This window comes from Parus major, chromosome 1A, assembly GCF_001522545.3.
Source record: "Parus major isolate Abel chromosome 1A, Parus_major1.1, whole genome shotgun sequence".
Lineage (NCBI taxonomy): Eukaryota > Metazoa > Chordata > Aves > Passeriformes > Paridae > Parus > Parus major.
This window is the reverse complement of record NC_031773.1, coordinates 37624779-37639494: the sequence shown is the minus strand read 5'-3', so window position 1 is coordinate 37639494 and position 14716 is coordinate 37624779. Positions and strand designations below refer to the sequence as shown.

General features: G+C 33.7%; 2 protein-coding genes across 8 annotated transcripts in view; both read right to left on the bottom strand.

The window, feature by feature from the left end:
* The window catches only part of PTPRQ (protein tyrosine phosphatase receptor type Q), a 122692-nt gene extending 117280 nt beyond the window's left edge, over positions 1 to 5412 (bottom strand). For 2 of the 3 annotated variants that reach the window (XM_015628111.2, XM_015628112.2), the window contains exons 1-4: positions 5303 to 5412; positions 2923 to 3060; positions 2165 to 2300; positions 842 to 1096 (exon numbers count right to left, since the gene is read on the bottom strand). In XM_015628111.2, coding sequence (XP_015483597.1) covers positions 842 to 1096; positions 2165 to 2300; positions 2923 to 3060; positions 5303 to 5350 — 577 coding nt within the window. In that variant the 5' untranslated portion in view covers positions 5351 to 5412. Of the gene's footprint in view, positions 1 to 841; positions 1097 to 2164; positions 2301 to 2922; positions 3061 to 5302 lie in introns of those variants that run through there. The other variant, XM_015628114.1, reaches the window with a different exon arrangement.
* A 4661-nt stretch (positions 5413 to 10073) lies between these two features.
* Positions 10074 to 14716, bottom strand: part of OTOGL (otogelin like) — a 90922-nt gene continuing 86279 nt past the window's right edge. For all 5 annotated transcript variants that reach the window (XM_015629218.1, XM_015629220.1, XM_015629224.1 and 2 more), the window contains 2 exons: positions 13040 to 13119; positions 10074 to 11940 (listed from right to left, as the gene is read on the bottom strand). In XM_015629218.1, coding sequence (XP_015484704.1) covers positions 11740 to 11940; positions 13040 to 13119 — 281 coding nt within the window. In that variant the 3' untranslated portion in view covers positions 10074 to 11739. The remainder of the gene's footprint in view (positions 11941 to 13039; positions 13120 to 14716) is intronic.

Here is a 14716-nt window from a genome sequence, read left to right as displayed (position 1 = left end):
AATCAGTGATTATAAACCAACACTCCTTCTAAGTACTTAGTGTTTTAAAAAAAATCTGACTGAATTAAAAGCTACAACTGCAACAATGAAGAAAAAAAAAAAAAAAGAGATCCATTAGTCCTTGTCATACTCTAGAAAAAAAGTTATTTTTTAAGTTTAGTTTTTAATTATTCAATTATTTTGATTATAAAAATGAATTTAACAAATCATTTTCTTTTAATATCTTCTTGAGAAAATACTTATTTCCTTGAATTTGATTGTATATAATTCTTTCTTTTGAATATTTAATTTTAAAGATTCTAAATTGCATTATGAGAGTAGCACATTTAAAGGAGTGAGGATACACAACCAAGACCTAATATCCTTAAAATCTTGTCTCCCTCACAATATTTCTAATAAAACAGCATAGCTAGGATTGCCAATCAACAATAAAAATCCCATCATTTTAAATGCTTCAGAAAGTGCTCCAAATCCTTACCAAACTCAGGATTTTCTTTGTCTTTTCTTTGAACTACATAGCAAATTCAACCCATACACTCCAATAATTACAAGGCTTAACTTCAACATTGACTTCACACTATATTAAACTGCAAAAATATAGTTAAAATATTTATACATGCAAATTTAAATTCTTGCTCCTAAAATACTAAGAAGCATTAATTAGAAATAACCTTCTTATGACATTAACATTCAATTTATTTCCTCTTTCTAGAAATAACTTCCATATCTACTGAAATATGTAAAGGGGAATACAGGATTTTACAATTAACCCTTAACCCTTCTAGAAAATATGTAGTACTAACTTGCATTCACTGTGACTAGAAGAAACTCTAATATATACCTGTTTCAGCTTGAATATCCAGTGATTGAGACACATTTACAAATTCAGGATTTAATTGTTCAAATATAAACTTAAATGTATAAATGGTGGCAGGTGTCAAATTTCTCCACACAAAGAATCCATTGGGACTTTTTATAATCTGAGAAGTACCATTCAGGAAAACAGAAACTGAAAATTCTTTGATCATCATACTCCAATTAAAAGACACTGTAGTAGCTGTCACAAATGTTTTGATGTCATTTTCTGAAATTCCACCTAGTAGACAACAAAAAAAAATAAATACTGTGTTTTCCACAACGAAATAATTAACTCAAAGAGTTATTTCATCAATATTATTACATTTTTCTTATGAGAAAGGATGAGGGATAGCCACCAATAGAGAAGGAAATGTAGCATCATTTAAGAAAGTCGTGTTTTCTTTTATTTTCACGGTATGTTAACTTTTGTCTGAAGCAAGAGATAAAAGTGCACACTTTCAGGAGTGCTTGAACCGTAAAAGTACATATTTGCATAGGATATCAATTAATAGATGCCAAGTGCAGTAACACTTTAGCAGGGTAACCATTTCCTGTAGCTTGCTGAACGTTCTTTCATCAGGTGATGGCTCCTGCAATGCTTTGAACTTACCATGGTGTGATCCCAGCTCTGTTTTTTGAACTCAGATACAAGTCTGAGTATTTCAAAGCTATGCAATAGTATGAGCTTGCAATGTGTAAAAGGTAATGCCACAAACTTTTAAGAGACAAAGTTAAGATTGGAAGCCCCCTTCATGCTAGTAACCAGTGGGACTTGTGGTCCTGAATGGATTTACAGCTATAAATGATGTTTTTATAAATTCAATGGCTAAACTCATACATTTTATTCTGAATGTCTGTCCCAGTTAGTCACAATGTTAAAATCTTCAAGATACTTATTAACTCTTCTTAAGGAGGGGCTGTTACAAAGTTGAAACAAAACAATTTATTTGTGTTTTAATTTATATAAGACAATGACCCTATGTTATTATGAAATTACCAGGCTTTAAGTAATTTTTCCTTGGTCCTGTTTTATAAATTTATTCTCCTAGAATCACTGTAGTATAGCAAAACCTGTAATATTTAAAAATCTCAGAAACTTTTACATCAGTCTCATATTTTAGAATTGTTACACTAACCAAACACATTATATAAAATTATTCCTTCAACACTTTATGGTTGAAAACATACATCAACACAAAATTTCTAAATACACGAGTAACCTCGGGATCTGAATCCCTAATTTTTAATCTTCAGTATCAGACTACCTATAAAGATACCAAAATATTTTTTGTGCTTCTTGACTTACGTGTTTTAAATGATTTCATGCTTAAGATTTGGCCATTTTTCAGAGATTCTATTGTAACATCATACTTCCTACTTTCCTCAAGCAGAACTGCAGTACTGACAGGTTTCTGTTCAGCTTTAGAAATGTTTCTTACATTCTGCAAGTTAAAAGAATTTCTGAATATAGTGAAAGTAATAGAAATACAGTTTATAAGTGATCTATGAACCTTTTAGAAGGAGAGCTTATATCACTGCACATCAAACTTGAGGCTGCAGTTACATTGCAAAATATCCAATGCATTTGAAACAAAGCCTTTTAGAAATCACATTAGTAACAAACACCTTCATATTAAAATTACAATGTTTTCTTTAACTTCCAGAACATCCTGTGCTCAAAATAAGAATAATGCCTTCCCACTGAGATCTAGGGATAGTGTCTGTGTGTCTCCTGGAGAAGTCAAACTCCTCCTACAAACCACAGTACCTTGAAGATCTTGCATATTCTTAACTTTGAGCATATGACTATCCATCCTTATTCAGCAGGATACTCAAGGGTCTTTTGAGTCCCACTGGCTTCAGTAGGACTCTGAAAGAGTACACATAAATGACGTTAATTAAAACATCCAGTACATTTTTCCCCAAACTTTCTCTTTATTTCCTATTTTACTTTTTTTTTAAGAAAAAAACAATGAACCAAGCAAACATATGGTGCTATTAATTACTGCTACCTGCAGCTCAAATAACATGGAACAACTTATTGCTTAGATTGATAAAATATACTTTTTGGCTGAAAGCATCTGCTTGCTGGTATGTCAGAATATAATAGTCTGGATCCTCTCCTTTGGGCAGTTCAGTCCACTCCATCCAAACTATTCTAGAAGGCTTTTTTGCTTGGTCACAGTCTACACACTGCACACCCTGTAAGACAAACATACACAAATGGAACTTAGTAGAAAATGCAGCAAACATACCTCTAACTAAATAATTAAACTCAATTTCAGTCAATTTAGTTAATTTTACCTAGAGCTTGTTAGCTAGCAGTAGTTTTTTACATGGACCAGTATCACCTGATATGTGACACACAGAGACCTCCTGATATTTTACAGGTTCTGCAGGTACAAGTTCTAGTTTTCTTTCTCTCTCCAGAGGTGGAAAAATCATGTTAGCTGACCCAAATATGACAGAAACCTGTCATCATTTTATATTAGAAGCAATGTCAGAGATTTCATTTGCTATGTTCATACTGCAACCACAGTCACAGACAGTCAGGAGTGGGAGGTCTCAGTCCTATTCTTATATTACACATTAAAAACTTTAGTGGCAATAATTTAAAAATTTTCAGCTATTCAAGTTCTGTCTTTTGTGGCTTGTTTTTGCTTTGTTAATGAATTGAGATGACAAATAAATGCCATCTTGGCAATGAAATTAAAGTCTCGTTCAAAAAAATAAACTAAAATAAAAATCAAATATGAACACCTAAGACACTAAAATAAAAGTTAGGAGTTTTATTACTGTATTACTTTGTCTTGTCCTGTAAAGCAATCTAGCTTTACAAAAAACAAACAAAAAAACAAACAAAAAAAAACCCACAAAAAAAGCATAAAAAGCAAAAAATACTATGTTGTTTATTTTTTTTTTAAGTACAACTTATTCTGGAATTCAGTTTGGCTTAACAAAACTTCCTTTAACTAATGAATAACTATAAATCTGTCAATAACTAACATAACTATAAATCTGTCAATATCTCCATGTTCAGAGTTTAGATTATACATTGTGAAGTAGAAGCTTTGTAAAGCTTATAAAGCCTTTAAACTCTACAAATCCTTTACAAGAGGGACCTCTGGAATGAACTGAGACAATGGACTTATAATATTGATGGCATACACAAAAGTGTATAAGGAATATTTTTCAGATTTTTAATCCAGTATATTGGGTATATAGCTGGCTTGCATTCCCTGAAAACACAATCTGTCTAGCCCAGACAATTCAAACAGTAGGAAAATCTGATTTTAAAGATAAAATATATATATTTGGCAATCACTGAATTAACCATTTTTAATAATTTTCAACCACCAGCAATTGTATACCATTTTACTATACATAAATACATTCTACTTAGACCTAAAAAACAAGAAACCCATTTTCAAATGTACACAAAAATTGTTCCATACCTTTACCTAATGAGAGGGATTTAGAATGTTCCTTTTTTGTTGCCAGAACCTTACCATCACTTTTTAGGCCCTCATCTAAAGACCCAAGCAATTTAAAAAAATAAAACCAAAATTATTGAATTGACCAAAAAGACCTAAGGTTCAAATCAATCCTCAGGTGAGCTACTCAGGAGACAGGAGACCTAAACAACAAACAACTTATTAACTTTTGCTGTCAACTGTGTCTCAGCATAAGACTCAAGTAGGCTTCTCAGTCTGAAAAGGAGGCACTTGGGGGGAAATACAGCAGAGATCAATAAAATCCTAAGCAGCCAAAATTGTGCAGAAATGAATTTTCATTTTCTCTTCAAGTACAAGCACTGTGAGGGATGAAACACAGCTGGTATGCTCCAGATTTATAGAAGAGGGGAAAAAAGAGTTATTCACAAAATAAGTAGTTTATCTGACAAGGCCTAAAATGAGTACTAAAAGTTTCAAGGGGTGTCAGAGGAGGCCCATTTGTGTTTGCAGAAGTTTGAGTTTATAGAGCAGAACTACAATGAAGCTTACAAATAGCACTGCAAATGCATCCATCTCAAAAAGTCCTTAAGCTGCAAATGGTGGGAAACTGAGGCAGTGTAGGTAATTTTCTTACGCTATTCTTACAGTCCTCCTCAAGGGTCAGAGGTATGATAATTAAATCATTAAAGCTTTTAATTCATACCTGTCTAAGAGGTGACTTAAAGGTGTTGGGATCTCTTTTTTTCTTCTGGGGAACACTAAACCCAAAGCAGCAGGCAATAAACCAGATTAAAGGTTTCAAAAGAGCTTCCAACTATTTAAGTAGAAAGAAGACTGGGAATGTTCAGTAGCACTAAATGAGATCTCCCTGTCAACAGGGAGCTAGAACATCAGGGGAAAAAAAACCAGTCCAAATCACAAACCATAAATTTTCAGCATTTACTTCAACTAGTTATCCACGCCCAAAAACCAGAGAGTATTTTCCTTACCTTAAATAAATATTTTAATAAAAGCAGAAGAAGAATTGGTTGATCCATAGAGAAAGAAATAGTATAGTCCCAGTATCTCTTAAGTCCTTGTATCACCACAGCTTCAAAGAGAAATCATGTCAGAATATCCTAAGAACAGAAAAACTAGTACACATATTTATTCTTCACATGGTTACAGAGGCAGCCAATGGTGCACCTCAGATGTGTGTCTTTGATCTGGCCCTGCCTCTTCCCAAGCCTCATATCAAGTTTCCTGAGATCCTTTAATTTCAGTGAACTCTGGATGTGCCTGCTGTTCACTAGTAATTTTAAAACTTCTCAATGTAAAAAAATATTTTTAGTTTCTATGTGATTACCAGATCAAAATTCATTGCAATCACTGCTAGCCCTTATTTTTCTTCAGACTCTGGTAGTTTTTCTGTACCTTTCTACCCAGATATTCTGTGGCCAGTGTACAAAATAAGCCTGAAAACACTTTTCTGCAGAAGTACTAAGCACAGCTGCAGAACCATTGGCACGTCTTATGATCTCACAGAGGTCCCATACAAAGTCACCAATATAAGCAACTATAAATAAAGAACAGACAAGAATTCATGGCAGTGGGACCACTGATCTATTTCTCAAAGGCTGCTGAACAAAAGCTTGGCTCAGAAAAAATATACTGGGTGATATTCATCTTTGGCCAGATCTGAAGCAGCAATTTCAGAGTTGAACTTACTTCAATATAATTCTCAGTGCCCTAAACTTTTCCCCAAATAACATTTTTAATAAAAAATTAGTTTTCCACTGTGTTCTTTGAGATTAAATTGGTTTAATAAGCTGACAAAAAAATGTTTACCAATTATAAAATAAATAAAAATCAATGCCATGGTATATGTGTACCATCAAAAAGGGCAACAGTCATGTCATATTACTTTGTATTTTCCTAGGTGCTATCATCATATCATACTTCTGTCTTGAGATACTATCTTGTTTTTTCAGTGGGCTGTCCCTAATTTTTACTAAAACATGTATCCCACTGAACAGTGGATCATGAAATAAGGAATACAATTTTCAGCTAAAGCTTTATTTAGAACTTGTAGTAAACAAGACAGGCTTACTTTCACCAGAAAAATACCATTTTGGAACTTTTATGCTATCCTGACTCAAAGACACACATAATAAAACAAAAGCTGCTGCAATTAAACCGCTGACCTCAAAACACTGAGTCAATCCTCCTGTCAGAGTGGCAGAGCACATGGGTGTAGTCACCTGAATGATATTTTATCTATCAATGACAAAAGTAAGCTACTGCTTATTCAGCTAGTTTGCAAAACAGACATGTTCTTTTTTTTTTTTTTCAGAGCAATTTATAATCAGCAGGCACAAAGGGAGACTTTATTAGCAAAATGATTTTCAAGACAGCAGCAGGAGCCCTCTCTGTGTTAACCCCAATAAAATAAACATGCATGGCACATTCCACCTTAATCAAAAGAACACTCCCCAAAACATAAACACATTCCTTTTATTCAGCATTTCTACTGACTAAGTTGTGACACCATTCACTACTGGTTTTCTCCAGTGTGATATCAGAAGAGAAGCAGCTCTTCAAGCTCCCCCATACTAAAACTACTCACAAAACTGGAAACTACACATATAAGACATTTTCCAGACTATCTCCTTGAAGCAAGATGCTCAAATCTCTCATGTTAGGGACTCATTTACCACTGATTCCAGTAGATATAGGACCACCTAACTGGTACATATGTAGAATTATTTTTCAAAATAGGCAGAAATGATAGTTCTTAAATGATCAGTATATGGCTGCCAAGATCATGTCAATGTATCTTATTTGCTACAGCCCATTGTCCTTCAGCTCTGAATATACCTTTCCTCCCTAAACTCTGGTGACCTGTTAATGGAGAGATTTTTTTTTAATTTTCTTATTCTATAGGCAGCTTGCACATTTCAATTGCCATTTAAATAAAGTTTAGACAAAATTTAGTACGCACAAACCATCTCCACCATAACCTTTTCTCAATAAAACCCTTTTCTTTCTCTTGCATTAATGTGCTGAAGTATACCACTCAAAAAATTTTTTACTTACATGTTGTGAATGTTTTTTGAAAATATATTCCAGAGAATTATTGTGAGTGTGCAACTGTACAAATTTTTGTTAATGTCCTGGCCTTCGTGCTTTGTCCTCCATGATGGTTATATTGCAGTGGTCATGTGTGACAACTTATTTATGTTTTGTCCCCTAAAACACACTCCTATGGGATTTTTCCTTTGGATTCTTCCTTTGTCCATGTATGGACACCGATACATGATTACGGCACCAGCAGCATCTCAAGGTAACATCTGAGAAAGGTTTTGATGAGACAGAACTTGAAAAAATTAGTTCAAGTTAATGTTTTCCATTGCCACAGTATTCCTATGTAGAATGGTACCTACGCGTTTATTTGACAGTAAGTTTTTACACAAAGGTGGATCTCTGTAGTGTATGGAAATTGGATTTGTCATTTAAATTATTGTAAAAGACAAGATAGAAGAAAAAGAGGTGGAATTATACAGAACTAATGAATAATAATAAAATAATTATAAAAAATAATTACAGTTTCTGTAAGCTGAGTTTATCAACAGGGCAGAAGTTCAAGGAAAAAAGTATTTGTGTCAGGAAAAATGGACTGTGAAAGAAGGGGGAAATGAGCCACATCTGAAACAGAATTCTGTCACTTCTGAAGCACTTTGAGCAGCACAGTGACCATTTGTAATCCCAGAGTGGGTTGCTGTAAATTCCTCTGCCTTTCAGTATATTATGTGTCTTGTAATTATGTTCAAACACCAAACCTCAGGCCTAATCCTGCCTTAAAATTTCGCCAATATAAAGGTACATATATTTGGGAAGAGCTCTGTCTGCAATGTGGAAATATATCATGCAAATTAATTACGTTTTGCTTTTTATTTTTAGTATTCAGATTTGGCTAGCTAAAAATGGGAATATTAGCTGCCTGTATAGCTGTACTCTCATATTTTATTAATGAAAACACATAGTAAGTGGTTTATACCTAATATTAAAAGCTGTGCTTCAAATTCTAATTGTGTATTGGGGTTATAGTTGCTCTTAAATTATCTGGTAAAAAGGCAATGGAATTACAAAAGTCTAAAATAAATATGGGAAAGACTTACCATTTTGTAGAAGGACATACAGGTACAATCTGATTCTTCTAAGTGCAGAGATATTTTATGTTTGTCTCTAAAATATCTGCATTGTTTTATGGCTAAGCCTTTATATTGTGTGAATTCTTTTCAAGCACAGGTAGGAAACAGCGCTTGAAAAGAATAATGCCCTGGAGCAGGGGAAATGTAGGAAGGAAGGGCTGCTGGAAAGAGTTACAAATGGCAGAAATGACAAGGCATGGTGGGACTGCAGCACCTCCATCGTGCACAGTTGTTTGGGTTTTCCAGTGACAGTGTGGGAGTTCCAGGAGCGCCTCCCCAGCCTTCCTTCCAGGGGAGTACAAATTGTGCTTGTTAGTTTCAGAGCGGGTAGAAGGGAGTGAACGCTGTGGGTGTGAAAGCTCTTTTGGTCAATAATAAGCAGACTAATTAATTTTGGTATTTAACTAAATGAGATTTGAGTTGGATCAGCTTTCCAAAGCAGCACACAAGACACCTGTGCTGACAGATTTACGCAAAATTTGAGGACAGGGCTTGAGGGAGGAATGCAGAGTTGAAGAGACATGAGAAAGCCAAGACAGAACCATAAACTGCATACATTTTGTATTATGTATAGGTTGCAGACAGAGAAAGGATGGAGCAGAACTGTCCTGCCACTCTGCAGGTTCATTCAAACCTTCTCTCTGGAGCAAGGCCTGCAAGGACTAGCTCATGTTATATAAAACACATCCCATTGTGCCAGTGTCACCTCCCTGGAGGTAAAAAAGGGCTGGGTGGGCTGTCCAGGAAATGGTTCAAGGGTTTTAATAGATGTTCTCTTTCTGACAAAGCAGCCTGAGTTTGAAGTTGAACCATAAAATGAAAGACAATCTTAGAGCCACCCTATCCAGCTCCACTGAAGATGTAAGATTTTGCTGTAGGCTTCAGGGACAATCCTAACACAGTTGCTACTGATTGTTGCATTTAAAAAAGCAGATTGTCTAAGTGGGAAAAAAATAGTTTAATATCATTTATCTTATTGCAGGTTGTCATGAAGTTAATTTTAAACATAACTTCTTTTATAATTTCCAGGCTTTCCTAAGCTTTTGCATTAGAATTAGTGGCAAAGCTTAATTAATTGCATCAACACTGATTTATTATCGCTTTGCAAAATAATGTTTATTAAATTCTTTTCAATTACAAACACAGTTCTAAATCTTAGAAAAGCAAATGGCTTACATGGCTCACAAAAGGCCACAGCTGTTCAATGAAAATGTTTGATGATTATATTCAAAAATGCTATATTTTGAGGGTCTCCTTTTTGTCAAATGCTAAATTCATTAAGTAGATTTAGGCCAAACTCTGTTAAGGCAAGTATAGGATACATACCTTTATCTAAAAGTATGGTGGTGGTGGTTTGGTTTTTTTTAAAGTTGTCCTTTAATCTGCTGTTTGAGTACACCAACATTACAGATATGACTATGATTTAACTTCTATTACTTGCTTGCATGAAAAGTTTCTGTGCACAAATTCTGACAGCAGTATCAGGGAATATTTTGGTTCTAGGCCCTGGTATGTAATAAAACTTGAAATATCTGCCTTACAAACCATTAAAACACAAAGATGAAGCATAGACTTTCTCAAAGTGCCACTTTATTTTGATCACTAGTTGATCTTTTTTTCTTTATAATGGTTAAATATTTTGCTGATATTTTACAATGGATTGCTATTTAATTTTTAAACCAAGTCACTATTATTAATGATATGCATGAGTAGATGAGTCTTGTTAATAACAACAGATTTCTCTGTATAAGCTATTTTTCTTTATAAGCCATCAAACTGAATGTAACAAAGATTTGTCACACAAAGTTGAAAAATAGCCTTGGCTTTTAAGGCAGTTTTAATTGCTTATTTTTCGTTGTAATAACCCATGTGATAATCCAACCGTTTTGCAATTAAATGACAGCTTGAAATCAAAACTGTCAGAAGATTTTCAAACATTTAGACAATTTCAATTCTCACACAGTTAAAAGGAAAATTGATAAGGAAAATACTGTCATAATTAATATCATTTTCATTCAGTGAGTTTATAAAGCAAAGTAATCTTCTAAAAACAAGATTAAACTTGCATCCTTTATTTTTAAATGCAGCTTATGTATTATGTCGAGCAAAAGGGAAATGATATTCAACTTAAGATGCAGAATCATGGATATTTACAGCTTGATTGAGCATGAATAACTCACCTAAGTCCTTCAAAACATTTATTTTACCTGACTTTTTTTCCTGGATTCAAAAATTATAAATCCTAAATTCAGGCAATAGTCTAAATATCTGTATTGAAAAAACAAATTATAAAATACATTGAACACAAATCTCTGGACAGGAAAACAAAGACAAAACCCATTATGAATATTTAAAATGTGCAGTACTGTGGGGTTTTTTAATAAATATATATACATATAATCTTATTCTATACTAGCAAACAGCCAATTTCTTTTCTGTGAAAAGTGAAAAAATGGATATAAGATGGAAACCTTTGCAGCAGAAATGGCTTTCAGATATCTTTGAGTCACAAAAGCTATAATTCTTCAGCCTGTGCCTAGTCATGCTTCATATTTATAATATACATAAAAATTAAATACATGTCTAAGGTTTCAAGATACTATGATTCTGCTGTATACTCTGGAGATTTCCTACAAGTACATACAGATCACAGTAGTGTTGTTTCTCATTCACAGTGTAAGCAGAATCCAGTCACTGACAACAGCTTAATGGACAAAATACAGATTCTTGAGCAAGGTAAAGAATGTTACAGTAGAACCCATTATTTTAAAAATAAATTAATTTAGTCACTTTCAAAATCTTAATATGCTTCTTTCCTGTTTAAACATGAAACTTGGTGATGGTTTTCAATGGGAGGCCTCTAAGTAAATGAACCATTGAGAAATTATTTGAGAAAGTCTCAACTTTGATAGGTAGCCACGATCCAAAATTTTAAAACACTGGAAATACTAACCATATTAACCAGCTTTTTTCACCACCTCATCAGAAAGCCACTGAGTAGAAATAAATGATGGATAAGCTACATCGTGTTCAAAAAGATTTATGGGGTTTTTTCTATTTTTTCCAGTATTTTCAAAGACAATTCAAAGAACAACAAACAATATCTTTGCTAAATTTGGGGAAAGTTACATTGTAAAGCATAACTGATGCCTTTTTTATTTCCCTGCAGAATACTATACTCATCCATGACCAAAAAACTGTGTCTGGTGAAAGTTAAATCATGTCCACAGTGATGTTCAGTTCCATTGGCATGAGCAGTCTATGGGCTCTTGAAGGACGTACAGAATTTCGGTGCCATTTCCTGAGCAGCGCAGGGGCACAGTCAGGACTCGTGTTCCAACTTCTCGACAGCATTTACAGAATCTTAGATGGCTATCAATATTGACATTGAAAATTGTTGCAGATGGGCATTTTCCATCACAAGAAGCCACATTTACCTATGAGTAAAAGAAAATAAGAGTAAGAATTAAAACTCAATATCTCAAATTTTATTATAAAAATACTACATTTCAAACTTTTTTTGTGATTTAAACCCATTTTTACATTTGTAAAGGAGTCTGGTCTTAAAAATTATTTTATCTTCTAAGATTCATTCATTCTAAGTTTAGCCACAATTATTTTTTTTTTTTTAATAAACTTTTCTTTATTGTTTAATTATATGTTTTGTTTCAAACTTGTGCTATGGATACCAAAATTGAATCCCCATTTATAAATTAATAACTTTGGAACAGCACAGCTGAATCCATGTCCTTTTCATGTTCATTGATAAAAAGTTAAATTCCTCTAAGTAAAGTGAAGGGAAGTTTATCATTCTCCTTGAAAGATGAAAAGTATATCAGTGCAAAAGCTTTTCCCTTTCTTATTTATACAGGAGGGCTGTGTTGTCACTCAAAGAAATACATCCAGAAAGTAGATGCAGTAACAAACCAACTATGACACATACTAGCTAGAAAATTATTTGTGCTCTAGACTTCAGCAGAGCAAAGCTTTCTCTCATTGTTACATTATGTGAAAAATTTACTTTGCTGATATGTTGACCGAAAAAATGAAGTATACTTTTAATTTAAAACTTAAGCAGAGTTGAAATGCTGGGAAATCAAGGGTGGCTATACTAGGTCTAGTTCTTTTTGTTACAGACTTAAATCTGATTTCTTCTGCAGGTGGGGCATATGAAAGATGCTTTGAGCTACTCCTTTCTGAGCCTGTCATGGGATGTGCCATACCCATACAAATTAAGCTAAAAGATAACTTTGAAATTTCCTGAGATTTGACAGAAGTAAAAATAAGACTTCATCCTACGCACTAGTAATCACATTTATTAATTAATCAAATGCAATCATGCTCAGCCCTCTCCAAAGTTTGTTAGCAGTACCCCAGCCAAGAAGACATTGGTAGTTCCCAGCCAGTCACAGCAGATAGCATTTGATGGGCCAAAATCACCTGATGGAAAAAGAGTGCCAGTGGGGGAGCTGGAGAGGAAAGGGAGTTTGCTTGGCTTCACATGCCATAGGCCCAGCATTGAAATTTTATGCTTACCGGGCTTTGACTTATACAGTCATTTTTTCTTATGGTTGTCCTGATTGTCATTTTCTGGCAAATCCTTTCTTCCTTTTTGCCTGATAAAATACAAAAAAAGCATACTGAATCAATACATCTTCTGTAATGTATTTGCTTCTTTAAAAAATAAAAATATTAACATAATTTAAATAGTTATACTTCATTTTCATTAATGTACACATGGAAACTATTACTTCCATAATTTTCTTTTTAAATCTAACATATTAATATACAGTTCCTGTGCAGTATTACCTATTTTTGGCTGGTACATATGAGCATCAAATGCTCCAAATAAGCTATACATTTTTTTTAAAATATTAAACGATGAATATGTTTTTAAATTGCACATATGGCAAGAGAAATATAAACAATTAGAAAAAATGTATTCAGTAATTTTGAATAGTATTAGAATTAATTTTGTTTTATTGGGAATTTCAAATGCAAAAAGGATTTTGATCCTGCCTTTTATAAAATTTTCAGAACTTAGCATTTGAGAAGGTGAAGGTGTGAATGTGATTACAATCTTCATTCTATTTTGCATGATTAAAAATGAAATATAATTATTGTATTTCAATATATTTTTGAGAAATATGTCCTTCAAGGAAGTCTTAAAAAAGAGACATGCATTTATTTGGTACATATGGTGCACTTTTTATCACCAGATCTGAAGCATGTAGCACATGCAGTCAGCATACAGATCTAGGATGAGGGAAATACTGAATTTTTATGTTCAGCCTTGGAGCTATTGATAGGAGGGTTTGGAGTTTTTCTTATTTGTAAAATAAAGATGTACAGTTGAAAGCCATTTTTTAAACATAATTAAAGTCATAATATAATACTGAAACAATTAAACAATTTTTCATGCTTCACTATGTATCAGACCATTATTACTATCTGTTATTTAGATCTCCTGATCCACTGGTCATCAAAATGATCTTTTAGTTTTGCTGTGTAACCATTCTGGACATACAGCACATAAAATAATAAGAACTATTCAGCAGTTTCTTGACCTTCCTTCAAGGTTGGGTGTACAGGAAAACAACTCTTCTGCTCCCCAGAGGCTTGAGGGCACTTTTATAAGATAAATGATCTCTGAGTAACCAAGATATTTTGCAACCACAGCTCCATTAAGTACTGAAAAATTAGGTTGGCTGCAGAATACAGCTAGATTTTAACCTGTGCAATCAGAAGAATCAAACTAAATTCTATTACTGAATTTGCAGATCACTGTATGAGTGAAGCTGTTATCTCACTCTTCCTTCTTCAGAAATGCTTAATTTCTGTGATGTTTCAATCTGAAAATGTTTGCCAGCTTGAGTATGTACAGACAGGACAGTCTTTGTACTGCTGCAAGTCATACACAGATGAATAGCTAACATTTTAGCCTATAAAGTGCGGATGTCTTATGGAAGCTCTGCTGCTTCATTTTCCTTTCTCCAACCTTGAACTGTGAAGATCTACATTTCAGTATCATATGTGCTTTGTTTACTCATTCCTTATTTGGGGAAGGAGTTTCTGTGACTCACCTATCCTAAAGAGCAAAGAATTATGTGTACTGCAACAGTTCTGTAACATTCTGATATTTCTGGTATAAAAAGTATATACTGCCATGGGGTTGTAATTTGTAATTGTATGTGCTGCATCCCCCTCCCTGCT